This window comes from Ornithorhynchus anatinus, chromosome 7 (assembly GCF_004115215.2).
Source record: "Ornithorhynchus anatinus isolate Pmale09 chromosome 7, mOrnAna1.pri.v4, whole genome shotgun sequence".
NCBI lineage: Eukaryota > Metazoa > Chordata > Mammalia > Monotremata > Ornithorhynchidae > Ornithorhynchus > Ornithorhynchus anatinus.
This window is the reverse complement of record NC_041734.1, coordinates 26,046,197-26,067,419: the sequence shown is the minus strand read 5'-3', so window position 1 is coordinate 26,067,419 and position 21,223 is coordinate 26,046,197. Positions and strand designations below refer to the sequence as shown.

At 48.2% G+C, this 21,223-nt stretch overlaps 1 protein-coding gene across 4 annotated transcripts in view; it reads left to right on the top strand.

The window, feature by feature from the left end:
* The first annotated feature begins 1,320 nt into the window (after positions 1-1,320).
* The window catches only part of KANSL1L (KAT8 regulatory NSL complex subunit 1 like), a 75,800-nt gene continuing 55,897 nt past the window's right edge, over positions 1,321-21,223 (top strand). For 3 of the 4 annotated variants that reach the window (XM_029069070.2, XM_029069069.2, XM_029069068.2), the window contains exons 1-2: positions 1,322-1,419; positions 6,745-7,840. In XM_029069070.2, coding sequence (XP_028924903.1) covers positions 6,753-7,840 — 1,088 coding nt within the window. In that variant the 5' untranslated portion in view covers positions 1,322-1,419; positions 6,745-6,752. Of the gene's footprint in view, positions 1,420-6,744; positions 7,841-21,223 lie in introns of all 4 variants that reach the window. The other variant, XM_039912502.1, reaches the window with a different exon arrangement.

Here is a 21,223-nt window from a genome sequence, read left to right as displayed (position 1 = left end):
TTAGCTTGTATCTACCCCAGGGCTTAGAACAGTGCTCGGCCCATAGTAAGCACTTAACAAATACCATCATCATTATCTATCCCAGCGCTTAATATAGTGCCTGGCATCTAATAATCACTTAAATATCATTTTAAAAAATACAGTTTACCTTGGAGAGCTAAGTTCTTACTTCAGTAATAATAACGATGGTATTTGTTAAGTGCTTACAGTGCGCCAAGCGCTGTGCTATCTCAGAAGGCTTTGGGACTAGGGATCCAAGAAGATGAGACCCAGATGCCCAAAAGAATATAGCATGTATACCAAGCAGGGGGAGGCCGTCAAACTCCAAATGAAGACAGTCACCGACTTTGGGTGTCCCGGGCGGTGGGCCACCTGACGAGGCCGGTTCCCTGGGCCCGGAGGGAGACGAATCTCGGGAGTCCGGAATGACATCGTAATAAAAATGATAATAGTAGTAGCAGTAGTAGTGCATATTACTATGTGCCAAGCAGTGTGTTAGGCAGGGGTAGGGGGCGGGCCGGGGGCCAACTACTTGTTTTGTTCTGTTGTCCGTCTCCCCCTTCTAGACTGTGAGTCCGTTGTTGGGCAGCAGCGTGGCTCAGTGGAAAGAGCCCGGGCTGGGGAGTCAAAGATCATGTGTTCGAGTCCCGGCGCTGCCACTTGTCATCTGGGTGACTGTGGGCGAGTCACTTGACTTCTCTGTGCCTCAGTGACCTCATCTGTCAAATGGGGATTAACTGTGAGCCTCACGTGGGCACCCTGATTCCCCTGTATCTCCCCCAGCGCTTAGAACAGTGCTCTGCACAGAGTAAGCGCTTAACAAATACCAACATTATTATTATGGTCTCTATCTGGTGCCCAGTTGTACATTCCAAGAGGTTAAGTCCAGTGCTGTGCACATAGTAATCGCTCAAGAAATGCGAATGAATGAATGAATGAATGAATGAATGAATGAATGAATGAATGAATGAATGAATGAATGAATGAGGAATGGAGGCCCGGAGGAGTTGGGCTCCGCGGGAGAAGCACGGTCCGCTCCGCTGCGGTCCGCGAGCCAGCCCGAGGGGAGCGCCGGCCGCCCGCCCGCCCGCCCGCCCGCCCCTCATCTGCATGTCCCTGCCCTCCCGGACGGCTATTGGGCGGCCCCGCGCCGCCCGCCCCCTCATCTGCATGTCCCTGCCCCTCCCGGACGGCTATTGGACGGCCCGGCGCCCCGCCCCCGCCCCACCCCGGCCGCGGCCCCGCCCCCTCCCCGCGGCCGGCGGGCTTCCCTCCCGTGAGCGGCGGGCGGCGGGCGGCGGGCCGTGCGGCTGTTAAACTGCGGGGGCGGCGGCTGAGCCACGAGCGGGAGCGGGACCGGCGGCGGGAGCGGGACCGTCCCCGTCCCCCCGCCAGCGGCTCTCCCGGCGGGGCGGCGAGGTGAGTGCGGGCCGCGGGGGAGCGGGGGAGCGGGGGGCCGGCGGGACGGAGAGAGAGAGAGAGAGAGAGAGAGAGAGAGAGAGAGGAAGGAAGGGAGGGAGGGAGGGAGGGAGGGCCCGACTGTTGGCTGCCCGACCCGGCCCGACCCCCCCAACCGCCAGAAAACCCCGCCCTCCCGCTCGCCCCGGCGGGGCTTGGGGAGCGCGGGGCCGTGGGGCGGCCCGCTCGGCCGGTCCTCTTGTCCGCCCGTGGTGACGCAGCAGCGGTCGCACCGGGTCCCGTAACTCGGTTATAACGTCCCCGTCCGGCCGACCCCCGGGCCCTCCCCCGGGGCCCCCCGCCCCTCCAGCCCCGCCCCGTTACCGCTCTGTCGTCTTGGGGGCTGCGGCCGAAAACGGGCCCAACCCGCCCCCGCCGCAGAGGGAAAGTGGAAATTTACCGGGAAAACTTTTGCTTAGTGGAGAGAGGCCCGGCCCGGGAGGCGGAGGACCCGGGTGCAAATCCAGCCTCTCCCCCTCGTCGGCCCCGGGACCTTCGACAAGTCACTTAACTACCCGGGATCTCAGTTATCTCATCTGAAAAATGGGGGGGGGGGGAGGTAAAACTACTCCACTCGTGGCTCAATGGAAAGATCCCGGTCTTGGGAGTCAGAGGTCATGGGTTCGAATTCCAACTCTGCCCCTTGTCAGCTGTGTGACTGTGGGCAAGTCACTTCACTTCTCTGGGCCTCAGTTCCCTCGTCTGGAAAATGGGGATGAAGACTGTGAGCCTCACGTGGGACAACCTCATTCCCCTGTATCTACAACAGTGCTGTGCACGTAGTAAGCACTTAACAAATACCAACATTATTATTATTATTATTAAACCATGTGCCACCGGGTGACGGTAATAATAGTGATGATGATGATGGTGGTTGTCGAGCGCTGACTACGTGCCGAGCACCGGAGTAGATACAAGGCTGTGATGTTGCCCCACGTGGAGCTCGCAGATCTCAATTCCCATTTAACAGATAAGGTAACCGAGGCCCAGCGAAGTGACTTGCCCGAGATCACACAGCAGGCAGGTGGCGGGTCTGGGATTAGAACCCATGACCTCGGACTCCCAAGTCCGCGTTCTTGCCACTAGGCCGTGCCGCTGTCCACCCCGGGGCCCGGCACCGAGGAAGCGCCTACGTGTAACGACAATCGTGATAATAAAGCCTGGGGATTTAATTAAGGAGTTTATTAGCTTGTTGAGACAAACCCCAGAGAAACAGCAGAGGGTCTGGCTTCCATTTCAGAATAGTTTTCTCCCCCCACGCCCACGTAATTGTGTGGTTATTAAATGAATATCAGCAATAACGGTGGTAGTTAAGCACATGCCGTGCTCCAAGTGTTGGGATCGATAAAGGTCATCTTCGGGTTGGACGCAGCCCCGTTTCCATACGGGGCTCAGAGTCTGAGGGAAAGTGAGAACTGGTATTAAGGCCCCCCATTCGACAGATGATAAAACAGAAGTACAGAGAAGTTAAGTGACTCGTCCAAGATCCCACAGCAGAAGAGAGACAAACCAGGGTACGAATTCAGCTGCCCTGACTCCCCGGCCTGTGCTCTTTCCACTAGGCCAAACGGTTTCCTAATTTTTTTGATGCTAGTTAAGTGCTTACTGTGTGCCAGGCACTATTCTAAGCACTGGGTAGACACTAATTAATCAGGTTGAACACAGTCCGTGTCCCACCTGGAGCTTAATTCCTGTTTTGCAGATGAGAGAAGTGAGGCACAGAGAAGTTAAGTGACTAGTCCAAGGTCATATAGCAGACAAGCGGCAAAGCCAGAATTAGAACCTAGGTACTTCTAACTCCCCAGCCTGTGTTCTAACCACTAAGATTCACTGCTTCTCTGTTAAGAGGAGCCTGCTGGCAGTACCCGGGCCTGGGAGTCAGAGGACCTGGGTTGTAATCCCAGCTCCGCCACCTGTCCGCTGTGTGTCCTTGGGCAGGTCTTTTCACTTCTCTGTGCCTCAGTTCCCTCATCTGTAAAATGGGGATGAAGACCGTGAGCTCCATGTAGGACACGGACTGTGTCCAACCTGATTAGCTTGTATCTACCCCAGCATTTAGAACAGTACCTGGCATGTAGTAAGTGCTTAACAAATACCGTCAACCACAATCAACGGCAATGGTAGAAGCTTGACCAAATGAACCAAGCGGTGTGTGTTTCGCCACTTCATTGCTCCTTTCCCTCCCATGAAATATACCACATTATATAGGCTATATATCTATTAATTGATCAAGAAGCATTTTGGCCTAGTGGAAAGAGTAGGGGGCTGGGGGGTCAGAGGACCTGAGATCTAATCCCAGCCTCACCACTTTTCTGCTGTGGGATCTTGGGGAAGTCACTTAACTTCTCTGTGCCTCAGTTACCCCATCTGTAAAGTGAGGATTAAGCTTGTGAGCCCTATCTGGGACAGGGCCCGTGTCTAACCCAATCACCTTCTAACTACCCCAGTGTTTAGTACAGTGCCTGGTAAGTGCTTAACAAATATTATTTACAAGCTTTTTTTTAAAAAAAAAAAACCACCTCTTTTCTCAGGAGCCGAGACAGCATTCTGAACAGAAGAAAGTTTTCCAAATGGCTGGCTTCCAACATCTTTTGCAAAACATGCCCCAAAATTATCTGGTGTTAGTGAGGCAGACACTTAGTAACAAAATATATACAAATCAGTGTGTCAAAGCCCATACGGCAAATATTGGTTTCACAACTATTCCATTATCTCTAGGCAACTGAGGGAAGGCAAAAGTTTTGCCAAATATCCATGGTTGACAATGGGAGCAGACTACTTAATACGAAATCCCACGACATTTCCGGCTGCTCAGGCTTCTTAAAAATCCAGATTAAAGTTCAGATAGAAATGAGCAGAAGTCGATTTATGAGTTGTAGACACAAAATAAGCTGTGAACACAATGCATTTGAAGATAAAGGCTCTTCCCTAGATACAGTTAGAGGCAGGGATTGAGCATTCAGAGTTAGAGAGATTATAATATGTCTCATTTTTGTGACTTTAATTTTCCTTGGCTTGTAATGGGATTCAGTTCTTTGACTCCTGCACCTCATCTAAAGGATTTTAACTCAGATTTTGAAGGTGACATTTCCCTGAGCAAGTTTATCATTTTTATCGGGATGAAACCTCCCAAGAAAATAAGGTCACCTAAGTGTAACTTCCTCAGAAAGAGTTCAGGTGCAGTTTTCTAGATTGACCTGTGATGTCTTCGTTCCAGGTAGTCTTAGAAGAAGGTCAGCAGCTGGGCTGGCTTTGCCTTCCCCGGGAACTGTCATGTTGCTTTAATCCCTGTCCTCTCTCACCTCCCCACCCCTCTTTACCTTTCCCTCCCCCTACCGCTGCGGCTTTTAAAATGTTCCCTGGGCCACACCTCATCCGGGGTCTATTGTCCACCCCCCCCCCCCCACACACACAGAGACACAGCCTCCCTCCTCCACCAGAGACTGGTACTGCTTTAAACATTTTTTTTTTCAAAACTCACATCCTACCAAGGCCAGCTCTCTTCTGCTTTACAACTCCGAGAACTACCAGAGCTGTTGAGGGGGTCCTGGCTGGGATGGCGGAAGGGGAGACCTGTGGCCTTATCTTGCTGGCCTCGAAGGGACAGTGCTCAGATTATGATGAGTGTGGCTCAGTGGAAAGAGCACGGGCTTTGGAGTCAGAGGTCATGAGTTCGAATCCTGGCTCTGCCACTTGTCAACTGTGTGACTGTGGGCAAGTCACTTCACTTCTCTGGGCCTCAGTTACCTCATCTGTAAAATGGGGTTTAAGACTGTGAGCCCCACGTGGGACATCCTGATTCCCCTGTGCCTACCCCAGCTCTTAGAACAGTGCTTGGCACATAGTAAGCGCTTAACAAATACCAACATTATTAACATTATTATGAGTGCTCCGCAAATTATAGTCACCGCCATCTACCGACCCCCAGGTCCCACCTGCAACTCCTTTAACCATTTTGATCCCCTTATCACATTTCTTCTCCCTTTCTCCATGCCCAAATTGATCCTTGGGGACTTCACTGTCCACGTAGGTGTTCCTGATGACCCTTCTGCTGACTACCTTCTATCACTCCTCAACTCCACTGACCTGCTCTTCCCCACCTCGCCCACTCACCAACTTGGGCACACACTTGATCTCATCATCTGTAACCACTGTATTATCTCTACCCTCACCAACTCTGAATTTCCTCTCTCCAACCATAACCTCTGCATGCACTCAGGAGGAGGGTGAATCCTGAGGTAGAGGGAACCATCGGAGCGGGATCCAGGACTCCAGTGGTTGGCTTTTTTCCCTTGGCCTGTTTTTAACCCCTTTGCCCCCATTTTGCCCCCATTCAGCTTTTTCTGCATTCTCCCATGCTTCTCTTTTTTAAATGTTCATGCTTTTATAAACGTGAGGTGTGCCATTTGAAGGCAGCGGGGGGTTTTTTCATGTTTATCATCGTCCTCATCATTGGCATTTACTGAGCGCGTACTGTATGCCGAGCACTCTACCAAACCACTTGGGAAAATACAACGGAGTTGGTGGACAATTTCCCTACCCACAATGGGCTTACAGACTAGAGAGGAGACAGGCATTGATGAGAATAGAAAATTCAAATATATCATTTAAAGCTACGTAAATAAGTGCTGTGAGTTTGAGGGTACAGTTCCAAGTGCATACATAGATGACACAGATGAGAGAGGAGCTGAGCCAAAGAGGGTGCAATCGGGGAAGGCCTCCTGGAGGAGATGTGACCTTAATAAGGCTTTGAGGGTGGGGAGAGTGGTGGTGTGGCATCTACAGAGGGGGAGAGAGTCCTAGGCTAGAGGGAGGATGTTGGAAAGGGGGGGCAGTGAGAGAGAGAAGATTGGGGCTCAGTGAGTAAACTGGAGCTAGAGGAGCAAAGTGTGTGGGCTAGGCTGTAGTAGGAGATCAGAGAGGTACGCTAGAAGGGGGCAAACTCACCAAGTGCTTTCAAGCCTGAGAGCCAGAGGACCTGGATTCTAATTCCGACTCTGCCACTCACCTATTGTGTGACCTTGGGCAAGTCACTTAACTTCTCCGTGCCTCACTTTCTTGAACCGCAAAATGTTCTCCCCTCTACTTAGAATGTGAACCTCTTGAGGGACAGAGACTATCTGGCCTGGTTCACCTGTATCTGCCTCAGCACTTAGAACTGTGCTTGACATAGAGTGGCTCATCTGTTTCGCTAGCTGCAACCCTGGTGGGCTAATGATGCACTTGAATAATATGAAAAATCAGAAGGAAGTCCCCTGACATGGTTATTTATTTTGTTCATTGCAGAAGTCACCATGACCCCAGCCCTGAGAGAGTCAGCAACAAAGGCACGTGGTGTCCACTTACCTTCCTTGTCAACTAAAACCATGGATCCCAGTGCTCTGTTAAAAATCGAAAGCCCGAGAGCTGTTGAAGAGGCGCCAAAGAGGGATTCCAGCTCGCAGATTAATCACTCGGGGTGTAGGTTTCCCACTCCTGAGCCCAGAGTCAGTCAGTCGATAAATTTAAAGCCCTTTGGCTCCCTTCAGCCTTCAAACCAGTATCAGACCATCTTGCTGACGGGTTCTCCATCCTCTTTAAAAACCCACGACAACAATAGCATGCAAAGGAAATTAGGGGAGCCCTACTGCAGCAGACTGAAAACTGGCACCAGCTCTCAATCTGGAAGAATATGTCACTCCCGATCTGAAGAGCTAATCGACAAGGGACCCAAATCAGATGTACTAACAAGGTGCCATCGCGTGGTTGAGGTGAAGAGGGCTTTGGTTTCAGATGCACCTAAAGCTAGCAGTGGAGGCGAAACACAGCCATTAAACTGTAAGTGGTTCCCAAGGAACGGGCTTCTAAGTAAGACTTCCAGTGCCAAAATTCAAAGGAATATACTGCATTGTCCCCAAAAGAAAGTCTGGCCTGGACACTCAGACTTGATTTTGAGCTCTGCTGCTGCTAGGAAAGAAAAGGAGGTGAATACTCGTTTAGCTCAGTGTGTAAAGAAACAGAAAGTTCTGCTCTTCCAGGCCCAGAGGACTCAGAAACACTTGCAGATGCTCTTGGCCAAGCATGTGGCTGAACATTGTGGTGAGCAATTGAGGTGCTGCCTGAAGCATCAGCTCCAAAAGGTGAAGGCTCCTGGAGCCTGGGACTGCGGCTTTCCTGGTTGTACCGAGGTGAATTCAGCAGCTATCCTATCTGCCATGGAGAATGATTCTTGGAAAGACCTAAAAACTGGCTTGGCGAGAAGTGCTGCCTCTAAATTCCAGAGGTTTGTGCTCTCAGCTGCAGGACTGTTATCCCACGTTGAGGAAAACCTGGACTCTGAGGCGACGGGCAGCAGCTCGGATGAAGAGTGGAATGAAAAGCCGGTTAATAAAAACGCGGCGGCGTAAGTCCTGAGTAATTGTTTGACTTGTTGCGGGGCCTGATAAGTGAGCAGTGAACAACTCTGGTGTTCCAATTCAGCAGTTTGATTGATGGTAGTTACTGATTTTTTTTCCAAGATCAATACAGTTTTGCGGTGAAATGCACATATATAAGTTTACACTCGAATTTGCACTTATCATCCAGGGAGCGAAAAGTTGTTTATATGGTATCTTCCTAACGTATGACGTCGCCGTCCCAGACTAGAAAAACCTACTGGCCAGTTTGGCAGAGACGTGAAGCCCTGCGGGATGGTTGCCGCCACCCCTCCTGCTCTAGGCCTCTCTGGAACCGAGATGGCGGGGTTGGGAATGCATCCCATTGCTGGGGGCTGATGGTGTCACTAGGTGACAAGTCCACCCGAGCCCCGGGACTCTTAAACCGAAGCGCCACCATAGTCCAGGTCCCCTCCCTAAGGCCTCGATCTGAGAGCGGGTTCTGTCGTAGCCAACCAAAGGCCAAGTTGAGTGAGGTCTGAGGGGTTAAGAGGGGAAGGGCAAGAGGCTAAGCCTGGTTAAAAGAGGATTCGTGTTTGACGGGTGGCGGGGAGGTGCCCATTGAGGTTCACGATGCTTTCTGAGTGGCCAAAAAACTATCAGCTATTGAATGCTGTGGGCTGAAATATTTTCTGAAGCATGTTTGGTATATTTCAGGATCCGAGACCTTCACATCATTTTGAGGTTGGTCTTCTGGGGGGCGGGATTTAGCCTAATATTATTTTCTTTAGCAGTTTTACACTTGTGTGAGCAAGCTTTAGGATCGTCTTAAAAAACAACCAAACACAATAAGCCCATTCTATTTGTTGTCTGTTAGCACTTAGGAGAGTGCCTTGCGCCCAGTAAACACTCTCAATAACACCGATTGGTATTACTATGAGCTGTTTTTTTCTCAAAGGGTGAAGGAATTTGTCTTTGTAGGTTCAGATTTGATCTTTATTTTTCAAAAAGGTCAAGGCAGGAAAGCTGTTCTTGCAGGGAAATTTAAAATTTTGTGCTAGAAACAATGCATCAGTATTTAGCAACTTAATTTCAAGTCAGAACATTTTTGAATGTAAGCGAAAGTATCTTTACAGTTCTTAACTTCAGAACATTTTTGGGGACCTAATATAAGCAGAGCTCCTTGGGGTATGCCAGACATTCAAAACAGTAGCATGGCCAAGTGGATAGAGCATGGGCCTGGGAGTCAGAAAGATCTGGATTCTAATCCTGACTCCCCCACGTGTCTGCTGTGTGACCTTGGGCCTGTCATTTAACTTCTGTAGGCCTCAGTTACCTCACCTGTTAAGTGGAGATTGACCGTGAGCCCCAAGTGGGACTGGGACTGTCTCCAACCTGATTTGCTTGTATAATGATAATAATAATAATGATAATAATAATAAAAATAATGGTATTTGTTTAGCACTTACTATGTGCTAGCCACTGTTCTAAGTGCTGGGATCCACCCCAGTGCTTGGTACAGTGCCTGGCACATAGTAAGCACTGAACAAATACCACAATTTTATTATTATCATTATTATTATTATTATCCCTGCTCTCAACGAATGTACAATTAATGAGGGAGACTAGGTAAACAAATAAGACTACATCATGTGAATTCACAACTAATGGTTTTATTATCATGGTGGATAATTCTGAATTTTAGTATATTTAAATGATTTGTTAAAATGATCTAGTTATACCACTGGGCAGTAGTTAATCATTAGTGTTTTGGGAGAGGCTTATGCTTTTCACAGAGAAAAGACCCAAAATGGTCATGAGGTCTGTAGGGAGTCTGTGAAAGTGAACATCAAGAGGTAATCTTGTACACATGATGAGGAGAAGGAGGAAGGCATTGTTGGTCACACATCACTTTTTACAGGTGGTCCCATGGAGCTAAAAAATTTCACCTGCACCACCAAGCAAGGTGTGGCTCAAAAAATGTGTAACCAAGAGCAGCTATTTTTTAAAACAAGATGCTGATTTCCAGAAAGCAAACCAGAGGAAGGAAAGCACGAGATCAGTTTTAACATGTTCTTGCCTGCAAGGAAATTTCTGATCCAGGAATGTCAAAGCCCTAAATAATTATATGACATGAGAATTTTGGCAGTCGTGTTCTCCGGTACAATCCAGGTAAACAGAAGCAGACCCATCATTCAAATCTAAGATTGTAGTCATCGATGTTAGTGATGCAGTGAGAGTTTCTTGTCCATTTGCCCATCACACCCTGAAAAATATAGTAGTGCAGTTCTTCTGGCCATTTAGGGGGAACAAGGCTCAGAAACCAATGAGTAGGAAGGGTAAAGCGTGTCCTGTCATTAGCAGGACACAGACTTCTTGTATTGTACATTTAGTACAAACACTCACCCTGCTTTGCACAGAGGAGTGAAGTGTGCATACTGGGTTGTAGAAGGAGAGAGCGAGGTGAGGTAGGAGGCGGCAAGGTGGTGGAGAGATTTAAAGCCAATGGTAAGGAGTTTTTTTTGATATGGAGGCAGATAGGTAACCACTGGAGATTTTTGAGGAGTGGGATGACATGTCTTGAATGTTTTTGTAGAAAGATGATCAGGGCAGCGGAGAGTGAAGTTTTGACTCGAGTGGAGAGAAGCAGAAGGTTGAGAGGTCAGCAAGGAGGCTGATGCAGTAATCTAGGCGGGATAGGATGAGTGATTGTATTAATGTGGTAGCAGTTTAGAAGGAGAAGAAAAGGGCAGATTTTAGTGACGCTGTGAAGGTGGAACCGTCAGGATTAGGTGACGGATTGTATATGTGGGTTGAAAGAGAGAGAGGAGTCGGGTAATGACATTTAGACATTTAACTACTTTCATTCAGTAGTATTTATTGAGCGCTTACTATGTGCAGAGCACTGTACTAAGCACTTGGAATGAACAAGTCGGCAACAGATAGAGACAGTCCCTGCCGTTTGACGGGCTTACAGTCTAATCGGGGGAGACGGACAGACGAGAACAATGGCAATAAATAGAGTCAAGGGGAAGAACATCTCGTAAAAACAATGGCAACTAAATAGAATCAAGGCGATGTACATTTCATTAACAAAATAAATAGGGTAATGTAATGTTACATTAATGTAATGTAATGAGGTAATGTACCTCCTCAGGCCCTAGGTCCCTCCGTTTGCCCCCAATCCTTTGCCCCTAATGACCTGGCCCTCTGCTTTATTAATAAAATTAACACCATCGGCTATGCGAAGGAGGAGGACTGTGCAGGTGATCCAGGGCTGTGGGTTAGTGGTACGAGATTAACGAAGGGATAGGGGAACAGGCGAGTTGAGTTGAATAAAGAGGGTGGTTTTGAGAATGTCTATTTGTTCATCAAGAGCGGGTAGACTGGGTGTGGAGGCTAAGTGGGCCGTGATGACTCGAGAAAGTTGGATGGGATCCTGAGATCGGAAGTCTCTAGGGAGGAATAGCGCAGATTTATGCAGAGGAGGAGTGAGGGAGAGGAGGCAAGTGAGAAGGGTGTGGTCAAAGAGGGATTTCAGAGTTGGTGAGGGTAGAGATTATATAGTGGTTAGAGATGATGAGATTGTGTGTCCAAGTTGGTGGGGGGGGGGGGAGGTGGGTGGAGCAGGAGTTCGGCGGAGTTGAGGAGTGATATTGAAGTCCCCAAGAATCAGAGTGGACATGGAGAAAGAGAAGAAGGAATGTGGGAAAGGGATCAAAATGGTTAAAGAAGTTGGAAGCGGGACCTGGGGGGTGGTAGATGACAGCTACTAGAATTTGGAGGGGGTGGTAGTGGTGGACAATAAGGGCTTCAAAGGAAGGAAAAGAAAGGGGAGGGAAAGGTGGAATGTCACAAAAGCGGCATTGGGGTGCAAGAAGGAAGCCAACACCTCCTTATTTCCCAGCGAGTCTGGGAGAGGCAGAGGCCCCCTCTGGAGACAGCCGCAGGGGTGACCGTGTCATCTGGGGAGAGCCAGATTTCAGTGATGGCGAGGAAGATTGACTGAGACAGGAGCAGGTCAAGGATGCAGGGGAGCTTCCCCATGATGGATCGGGGGTTCCACAGGCTACACTTGGCAGCAGCTGGTGGGGGGGGGGGAGGGACTGCATGTGTGGAGGGGGGAGAAAAGGGGAGGAGTTGAATGGCAGAGGGTTGGGGAAGATGAGGTGGGAAGAGAGGACTGGGATGGGCAGACAGGGGCAGGCGAAGGGAGGGATTGAAGGGTCACCAGATAAAGCAATTAGAACGATTACAGCTTAATAAATGACAGCAGTAACAATATAATCCAGTGATAACCAGAAGAGATGGTTGAATTGTCTTTGGGCCATTCAGAGTGAAAAGGCCCTCGATGAGGGGAGAGTAGACATTGAAAGATAGCTGGCATCATTTCAAGGAAACAAGGAGGAGCAACATGGCCTAGTGAAAAGCATGGTCCTGGGTATCAGAAGACCTAGATTCTTATCCCGCCATTGCCAGTTGTCTGCTGTGGGACCTGGAGCAAGTCACCTAACTTCTCTGTGCCTCCATTTCCCCATCTGTAAAATGGAGATTCAATTCCTGTTCTTCCTCTTATGTAGACTGTGAACCCTATTTGGGATGGGGACTGGGGCCTGATTAAGTTTTATCTTCCCCAGCGCTTAAAATGGTGTTTGACTCATGGTAAGTACTTAACAAATACCATAGTAATAGTAGTAATAGTGATTGCTCAGTTGCTGAAGTTGGTAGCATTTATTAGGGAGCATGCTGGCTTTCTGAGCAACCCCCTTTAGAAATTCAGTGTTCACCCTGAACAGTGAAAGAGTGGGTCCAGAACAGAGGCCCTAAAAGTTTCCTGATTCTCCCAAACCAGGCTCTGCTGAGAAGTACGACTGATGGACTTTAATGTGACCCGTGGAAAACCCTAAAATCAAATGACGGCCTTTATATGATTGGAAAAGATTGATCTTTACACCCTTATGAACCCCTGTCTGGGAAGGAGCAGGCTGCGTTCCTAGTCCATGTGGCTTCCTCCCAGGGCAGCGTAGAGTGGGACTACAATTGGCCATTCAATGGCCCTCTGCCTGCCAGCCTGAAGTCATTATCCCAAACCTGCTGGGTGCCATCGGGGGCCGTGCTCTGTACCAGATTCCAAGTAAGACTAGGTGTGACATAGAGCGTGATTTCTCTTCCACTCCATCTCTACAAAAATTCCCACTTGGATTTGCTCCCTTTTTCCGTCCCTTCTTCAGCCCCACAGCAGTTATGTCCCTAGCCCACATTTATTTATTTATATTAACGTCTGCTTCCCCCTTCAGACTGTAAGCTCACTGTGGGCAGGAAACGTGTCTCCTGACTCTGTTGTATGGTACCCTCCCAAGCATTTAGTACAGTGCTCTGCGTCCATTAAGTGCTCAAGAAATGTGACTGGTTGATTGATATTCTGTGAGCTTCCAGCAGCCTGCCCTTCTCCCTGCGCGGGAGTTCATTCATTCATTCATTCAATAGTATTTATTGAGCGCTTACTATGTGCAGAGCACTGTACTAAGCGCTTGAGATGAACAAGTCAGCAACAGATAGAGACAGTCCCTGCCGTTGTACGGGCTTACAGTCTAATCGGGGGAGACGGACAGACAAGAACAATGGCACTAAACAGCGTCAAGGGGAAGAACATCTCGTAAAAACAATGGCAACTAAATAGAATCAAGGCGATGTACAATTCATTAACAAAATAAATAGGGTAACGAAAATATATATAGTTGAGCAGACGGGTACAGTGCTGTGGGGATGGGAAGGGAGAGGTGGAGGAGCAGAGGGAAAAGGGGAAAATGAGGCTTTAGCTGCGGAGAGGTAAAGGGGGGATGGCAGAGGGAGTAGAGGGGGAAGAGGAGCTCAGTCTGGGAAGGCCTCTTGGAGGAGGTGATTTTTAAGTAAGGTTTTGAAGAGGGAAAGAGAATCAGTTTGGCGGAGGTGAGGAGGGAGGGCGTTCTAGGACCGCGGGAGGACGTGACCCAGGGGTCGACGGCGGGATAGGCGAGACCGAGGGACGGCGAGGAGGTGGGCGGCAGAGGAGCGGAGTGTGCGGGGTGGGCGGTAGAAAGAGAGAAGGGAGGAGAGGTAGGAAGGGGCAAGGTGATGGAGAGCCTTGAAGCCTAGAGTGAGGAGTTTTTGTTTGGAGCGGAGGTCGATAGGCAACCACTGGAGTTGTTTAAGAAGGGGAGTGACATGCCCAGATCATTTCTGCAGGAAGATGAGCTGGGCAGCGGAGTGAAGAATAGACCGGAGCGGGGCGAGAGAGGAGGAAGGGAGATCAGAGAGAAGGCTGACACAGTAGTCTAGCCGGGATATATAACGGGATATAACGAGTTCACTTGGGTTCTGAATGAATAAGATGAGCAGATTGATTTGAGGGTTCACAAAAACATTTGCCAGCCTGCACACTTTGCTGCAGGCCTATCGCAACCATTTTCATGTCCACTCCCACCAACCCCTGATGTTGGCATACAGCATTTACCCGGGCTATGAGCCCTCTTTGCCAGCCTGCACCTGAGGATCTGGGTGAATTTGTCAGGCAGCAAAATTAACTTAACGTTTTCCAGAGCTCTGGCCTGTCAGATATTTCTGTGAGGTCAATTACCACAGTAGAAAGGACTTGATGTTGTCTGCTGCCCCTTACCTTGGTGCTGCTGTGCCTGAAGCCATTGTCAGCCAATCAGTCAGTCGAATTTACTGAGCACTTACTGAGTGCAAAGCACTTGGGAGAATACTGGGTAACGGTACCCAGACACATTCCTGACAACAACAAGCTTAGAGTCTAGAGGGGGATGTCTAGAAGCCAGGTGGAGACCCGGGTAGGAATCAGGGGTCTGGGCAGAGGAACTGTAGAATTCCCTCATCAGTGGTATTTATTGAGCACTTACTGTGCACCGGGCACTTGCGGGAGTACAGTATAACAGAGTCGGTAGACAAGATCCCTGGTTTACTGGCTTCCACCACTTCCAGGCTTCTGGCTCAGCAATCTACAAGTGGTTCCCCAAGTCACTGAGTCAGTGGTCCTGGGACTGCTTTGTGCAGGTGACTGTGCTCTAGAAGCCCACACCCACAGGAAGGGCATGCCGATGATGATGACTTGCTCTGCAGGTGTGCCCCACTGCAATGGATGGACGGTGAGACTGAAGAAATGAACCAGCTCACACCCAAGAAAACCTACCCCAAATCAGAAGCTTTCAGCAGCAGCACAAACTTAAAGCCATCACTCAATTCAGCTACCTAGAAAGTGTTCTGTCCAATCAATCGGTGGTACCTACTGGGTGCTTACTATGTGCAGAGCATTCGTTCATTCAGTCTTATTTATTGAGTGCTTACTGTGTGTGGAATACTGTACTAAGCACTTGGGAGTACTGTACTGAACACATCCTCTGCCTATAATAAACATGGAGTCCCAAGGGAATCTAGAAGAGAAGTCCTACCGAGATATGAACTCGGATCACCGGATTCAGAGTCCAGAGTGTTTGGAAGAGGACAATGCAACAGAGTTTGTAGATACTAAGCCCTCCTTTCCTCTTCTCTCGCTGCCTTCTGTGTCACCCTGACTTGCTCCCTTCTATTCTTCTCCCCTCCCAGCCCCACAGTACTTATGGATAAATCTGGACTTTTTATTAATGTCTTTCTCCCCTGTTCTAGACTGTAAGCTTGTTGCGGGCAGCGAATGTTACCATTTATTGTTGTAATCTACTCTCCCAAGTGCTTAGTACAGTGCTTTGCACAAAATAAGTGCTCAGTAAATGCGATTGAGTGAATGAACGTTCCCTGTCCACAATCAGCTTCCAGCCTAGGGAGAAATGGATAGGAAATATAGAAAAAAAAATCTAGTAGATAAAAATGAAGATAGAAAACAGAGCCAGCCTCGCTTTCTGCAAACTGCAAAACAAAAGTGTGGCAGGAAAGGGGAATCAAACATGTCAACTTGCTGTGAGTCTAGATGGTTGTCATGGTGGGCCAGAGGCTCCCTATTCGGCTGTGAGAACTGAACTCGTTACGGAAGGCACGTTCATTTTCTAGAGACGTGTTGGGTGAACATATTCAATATCAAATGGCAGGACAGGATTACCACCACTGAGGTCTTTGGCATGCGGTCATCTCATCAGCATTGAAACAATGCTCCTAGTGACACAGCTCTGCTGGAGAGGACTTGTGAGAAGAACTGTATCCCTATAGAGAACACAATGGAGGCAGAAGACCTGATAAAGACACAGTGAAGCACAGCCTCAAAAAAGAGACACAGTAATAGACTGCTGGGAGATCACTGCATGGACAGAGCAGCCCTGGTGGGCAGCAATCATGGGAGGGGCTGCTCTGCTGTAGAAAAGGTTTGGCAAACTCCAGTCTACAAAAGATGGACTTGAAAACGGACAAACCGGGTTTTGGACAAACCTATTAATGCAGCAGAGGTCTGTTGTTATGGGCAGATGGCAACAGAATGTGTTATATTCATTCATTCAGTCAATTTATTGAGCACTTACTGTGCAGAGCACCATACTAAGCGCTTGGGAGAGTACAATATTCCCTGCCCACAATGAGCATAAAAATCTAGAGGTCTAGAGCTTACAGCCTACAGTTGTACGGTTCTGGTCTTTTCATCTATACTCACAAAGCTAGATAGGGTCTTGCAGCAAATAATTTCATCGTCCAAAACCAAGACAGATAAATATGGAGGTTGTACTCTCAATTTTCCATGGTGCCAACAGAACGTCCTGCTCGCTTCCCCTCTGTGATGGACAGGATCACCATGGTCATATTCTCTAAGGTGGCGGTTGGCAACCTGTGGTTTGCAAGGCCATACCTGACTCTTGGAATCAGATGGGACTCTTGAGCATGGGCTCTCGGGGACTTGGCACATTGAGGGCATCATCATTAACTTTGCTCTCACAGCTTTTTGGGCAAGAAGCAGCTGGTCCTCCTGGAAAGAGACCAAGGTGGCAACTCCACTCCTTGCCCTCTACCGGTAGCGGGGATCTTGTCTGGGATTCACCTGGCCTTGAGACTGATGGGATTCCCATCATCCTCACTGGACAGCAGTACAAGTTGGACCTTTAACTCTTACATTTCTCTCTCTCTCTCCACTGCCCCCCCCCAACCCCGGCAGGTGACCCTAACCCTTCCCCAACAATGAGCTGCCCCCTACCCTTCCTCCTCCCCTGCCCTTCTGCCTGCTGCCACAGTCAACAAGCAGTAATGGTACTAGAGTGAGCCCCCAAAGTGAGCAGGGAAGGGGACCACTCACTGCCAGGGATGCCAAGAGCAGGAATAGCCTCTGTGGCAAGGCACCAGGTGGCTCAAGGAGCACACCCCTTTATCGTAGGCCCCATGGATGCTGAATTAGAGGAAGGTTCACCTCTCCCCCCATACCTGCCATGTTATTTGGCTGCATGGAAATAAGAAAGATAAAGATAATCATTCAATCATTTATTGAGCACTTACTGTGCGCAAAGCACTGTACTAAGAGCTTGGGAGAGTACAATAATAGACATTCGCTGCCCACATCGAGAGTAAAGTCTAGAGGGACTTTTAGCTCTCTCCCTCCTTTTCTTGTTCTCTTTCTGTCTCCCTCCTTTTTTTGCTCTATTCCTCAAGTTCCATGATGGTTTGACATATTTTGTTCTACTAGGCATTATTCAGAAAAAATCCATCAAGGTGATGTGACAAAAAGGTGTTTCTTAGTGGCTACTGATTAATCAGCTCCTACTTTATTTACTGGGTCTCCCCATGGAATGGGATGGTGCCATTTTGGATCATAGTTCAAACTCTTTGCCTCGGGATTGGTAATTAATTAATGATGGCATTTGTTAAGCGCTTTCTTTGTGCAAAGCACTGTTCTAAGCACTGGTAGACTTGGTAGACCCCTAGATCAGTCCATAAGTCAGCCACATGCCTCTTAAGGAAATGGCACCCCCATCATGGACCCAGGAAGTGGAACTACTTGTGGTCAAGTGCCTTGAGGGGTGGAATTGCATGCAGCTAAGCTCCCTCTCTCCTCTCCAGCCCTCCTGCACTTGGGCAGGGAATGTGTCAGTCTGTTGTAGTCTACACTCCCAGGTGCTTAGTACAGTGCTTTGCACACAGTAAGCGTTCAATAAATGCAATTGAATTGAAATAGGAGCAGGGCAAACAGAGTGCTGAACAAATCTTTGCAATACAGATTTAACGTCCTTTTTCTTACCCTTCTGGCTGGGGTACTGCTGTGCCCCAGACCTGCTTTTGAAGTTGGGGCCCGGGGGGAGGGGAGAAGGGAAGGGGGGGATTTGAAAAGCAAACTGAAAATGTGTGAAATCAAAGATGGCTTGAGAACAACTCCTGGGCACAGTGTTTGTTGCCTGCCATAATCCCAGTCAGTTTGTCAGTTCCTCCAACCACGGTGAAAAACGTTTTGATGTTAGAGCAGCTTCCCTTTTTGATTCTGGCCTGACCAGAATTGCTTCTCCTGTTTATTTAATGGAACTACTTTGCACCTTTGTATCTCTTTTTTGCTTTTGGGGTTTGTTGTTTCCTCCTTTCTTAACAACTTGTTCTCTGTTGGGTTTCAAACAAGTCTGGCTACCTTCTATTTAAAACTAAAGAGAGAGGAAGCCCAAACCACTCTATATATATATGCTTTATGGTATTTGTTAAGGGCTTACTATATGTCAAACCCTGGCCTAAGTGCTGAATATCTCATATCTCATAAATCACATTGGTCAATAATCTTTGAGTGCTTATTTCATGCAGAGCTGCTTATTATGTGCAAAGCACTCTACTAAGCCCTGGGGAGAGTAGAGTACAACAGAATTAGCAGACATGTTCCCTGCCCATAGCAAGTTTACAGTCTAGAGGGGGAGACAAACATTACTATGAATAAGTCATTTATTTTGTATGATTTAGAGATATGTACATAAGTGCTGAAGGGTTTGGGATGAGGAAAGTGTCCAGAAGTCCAGAATGAAGTGCATCGACAACGCAGAAGGGAGAGTGAGCCGGGGAAAAGAGGGCTTTATTGGGGAAGGCCTCTTAGAGGAGATGTGACCTTAGTAATGCCTTGAAAATAGAGAGAGTGGTGGTCTGGCGTATGTGGAGGGGCAGAGAGTTCCAGGCTAGGGGGATAACGTGGTGAGACAGTCAAGATCAGGGCACAGTGAGTAAACTGGTGCTAGAGGAGTAGAGTTTGTGGGCTGGGCTGTGGTAGATTAGTGAGATGAGGTAGGGTGGGACAAGTTGATTGCTTTTAAAGCCAATGATAAGGAGTTTCTCTTTGTTGTGGAAGTGGTTGGGCAGCCACTGGAGGTTCTTGTGGCCTGGGGAGACTTGAACAGAAAACTTTTGTTGTTAAATGATTTGTGTAGCAGTGCAAAGCACCGATTGAAGTGGGGGGAGTCAAGAGATCAGCGAGGAGGCAGAAGCAGTAGTCAAGGCTGGATAGGATAAGTGTTTGGTTCAACATGGTAGCAGTATGGATGGAGAGGAAAGGGCGGATTTTCACAATGTTGTGAGAGTAGAACTAGAACCGACATTATTTGGTGAAAGATTGAATATGTGGGTGGAATGTGGCTTGTGAGGCAGAGAGGATAGTGGTTGTGGGTTAGTGGTACGAGACCTGCGGAGGGAGAGAGGAGCCAGGGAGTTCAGTGGAAAGGGTGGTGGTGAGTGTGTTGATATAATAATGTTGGTATTTGTTAAGCGCTTACTATGTGCAGGGTAATCAGATTGTCCCACGTGAGACTCACAGTTAATCCCCATTTTACAGATGAGGTAACTGAGGCACAGAGAAGTTAAGTGACTTGCCCATAGTCACACAGCTGACAAGTGGCAGAGCCAAGATTCGAACCCATGACCTCTGACTCCCAAGCCTGGGCTCTTTCCACCGAACCACGCTGTTTCTCACTCAATATGGGTGTCAGGAGAAGGTAGTTTGGGTATGGAGACCAAATGGGGGTAGGGTGATTGTACAATACTGGTCTATGGTGAGGGGAAAGGCAGGGGGAAGGCAGGATTTGGGTGGGAAGATAAAGAGCTAAGTTTTGGATGTGTTTAATTTGAGGTGACAGCAGGACATTCAAGTGGATATTTCTTGAAGGCAGGAGGAAATGAGAAATTGTAGAGAAGGAGAGAGGACAGGGCTGGAGATGTAGATTTGAGAATCATCTGCATAGTGATGGTAATTGAAGCCATGGGAGCAAATGTGTTCTCCAAGGGAGTGGGTACAGAGGGAGAATAGAAGAAGACCTAGAACTTAACCTTGAGGGCCTTCTCCTGTCAGAGGGTGGGAGGCAGAGGAGGAGCCAGTGAAAGAGACTGAGTAGGAGCAGTCAGAGAGATCAGAGAAGAACCAAGAGAGGACAGCGTCAGTGAATCCAAGGTTGGATAATGTTTCAAGGAGAAAGGTGTGGTATAATAATAATAAAGGGGTTCATAACCAAGTGCATAGATGATGCAGAGGAGAGAGTGGGTAGAGGAAATGAGGACTTAAAGATCTCTTCAGGAGATGTGATTTTAAGAGGACTTCAAAGGTGGGGAAAGTGGTGGACTGTCAGTTATGAAGGAGGAAGGAGTTCCCCAGCAGAGGGAAGGAGTTGGCAGTAGGTTAGTGTGAGAGAAGCAGAGTGTGTGAATTGGGTTGCACTTAGATCAGCAAGAAGAGGTAGGAGGGGACAAAGCCAATGGAGTGCCTTAAAGCCGTTGGTAAGGAGTTTCTGTTTGATGCAGTGGTGCATGAGGGGCTATTGGAGGTTTTTTTGGAGTGGGGTGATTTGAACTGATTGCTTTTTTCATAAAAATGATCAGGGTAGCAGAGTGAAGTTTGGACCAGAGAGGGGAGAGACAGGAGGCAGGGAGGTGTGAGGAGGCTGAAAATGATTTGGTAGAGTTGCTACCACTTTAGAAGATAGGAATAAAATTATGAGTCACCTTAAGAAATTAGAGAATGCCCCAGGCCAAAGTGGGATGCAGTCAAAATAAGGACAAATGTTCCACGGGACAGAAAAAAAGCAATTCCAGAATGAGGAAATGACTTCTTTTGCATAAGTGCATCAAAAAATGAATAGGGGTCTTGGTCAACCACAAGCCAAAGGTGGAATTTAAACCTAGCTATATTACATTTAAAAGCCACCAAGTTATTGGACTACGTTAGGAACATAAAGGAAGAAATTCAACTGCATTTATAAAATGATGTAATTTTCAACTTCCATCCTATTGATATATACGCTTCCGGGGGCGGGGGGGGGGGGGGGGGATGAGAGAGAGAGAGAGAGAGATTTGTGGATAAGTTTTGGTCAGCAGGAAACAGTCAGTTTTTCCAAAATGCCTGCTTTCACTACTTATTTTGGATAGAATGATGTTGGAGAATAAGGGACTGACCCTCCCATAGTGCACATGTGTATGGATGGTCATAATCTGCTGTTAGA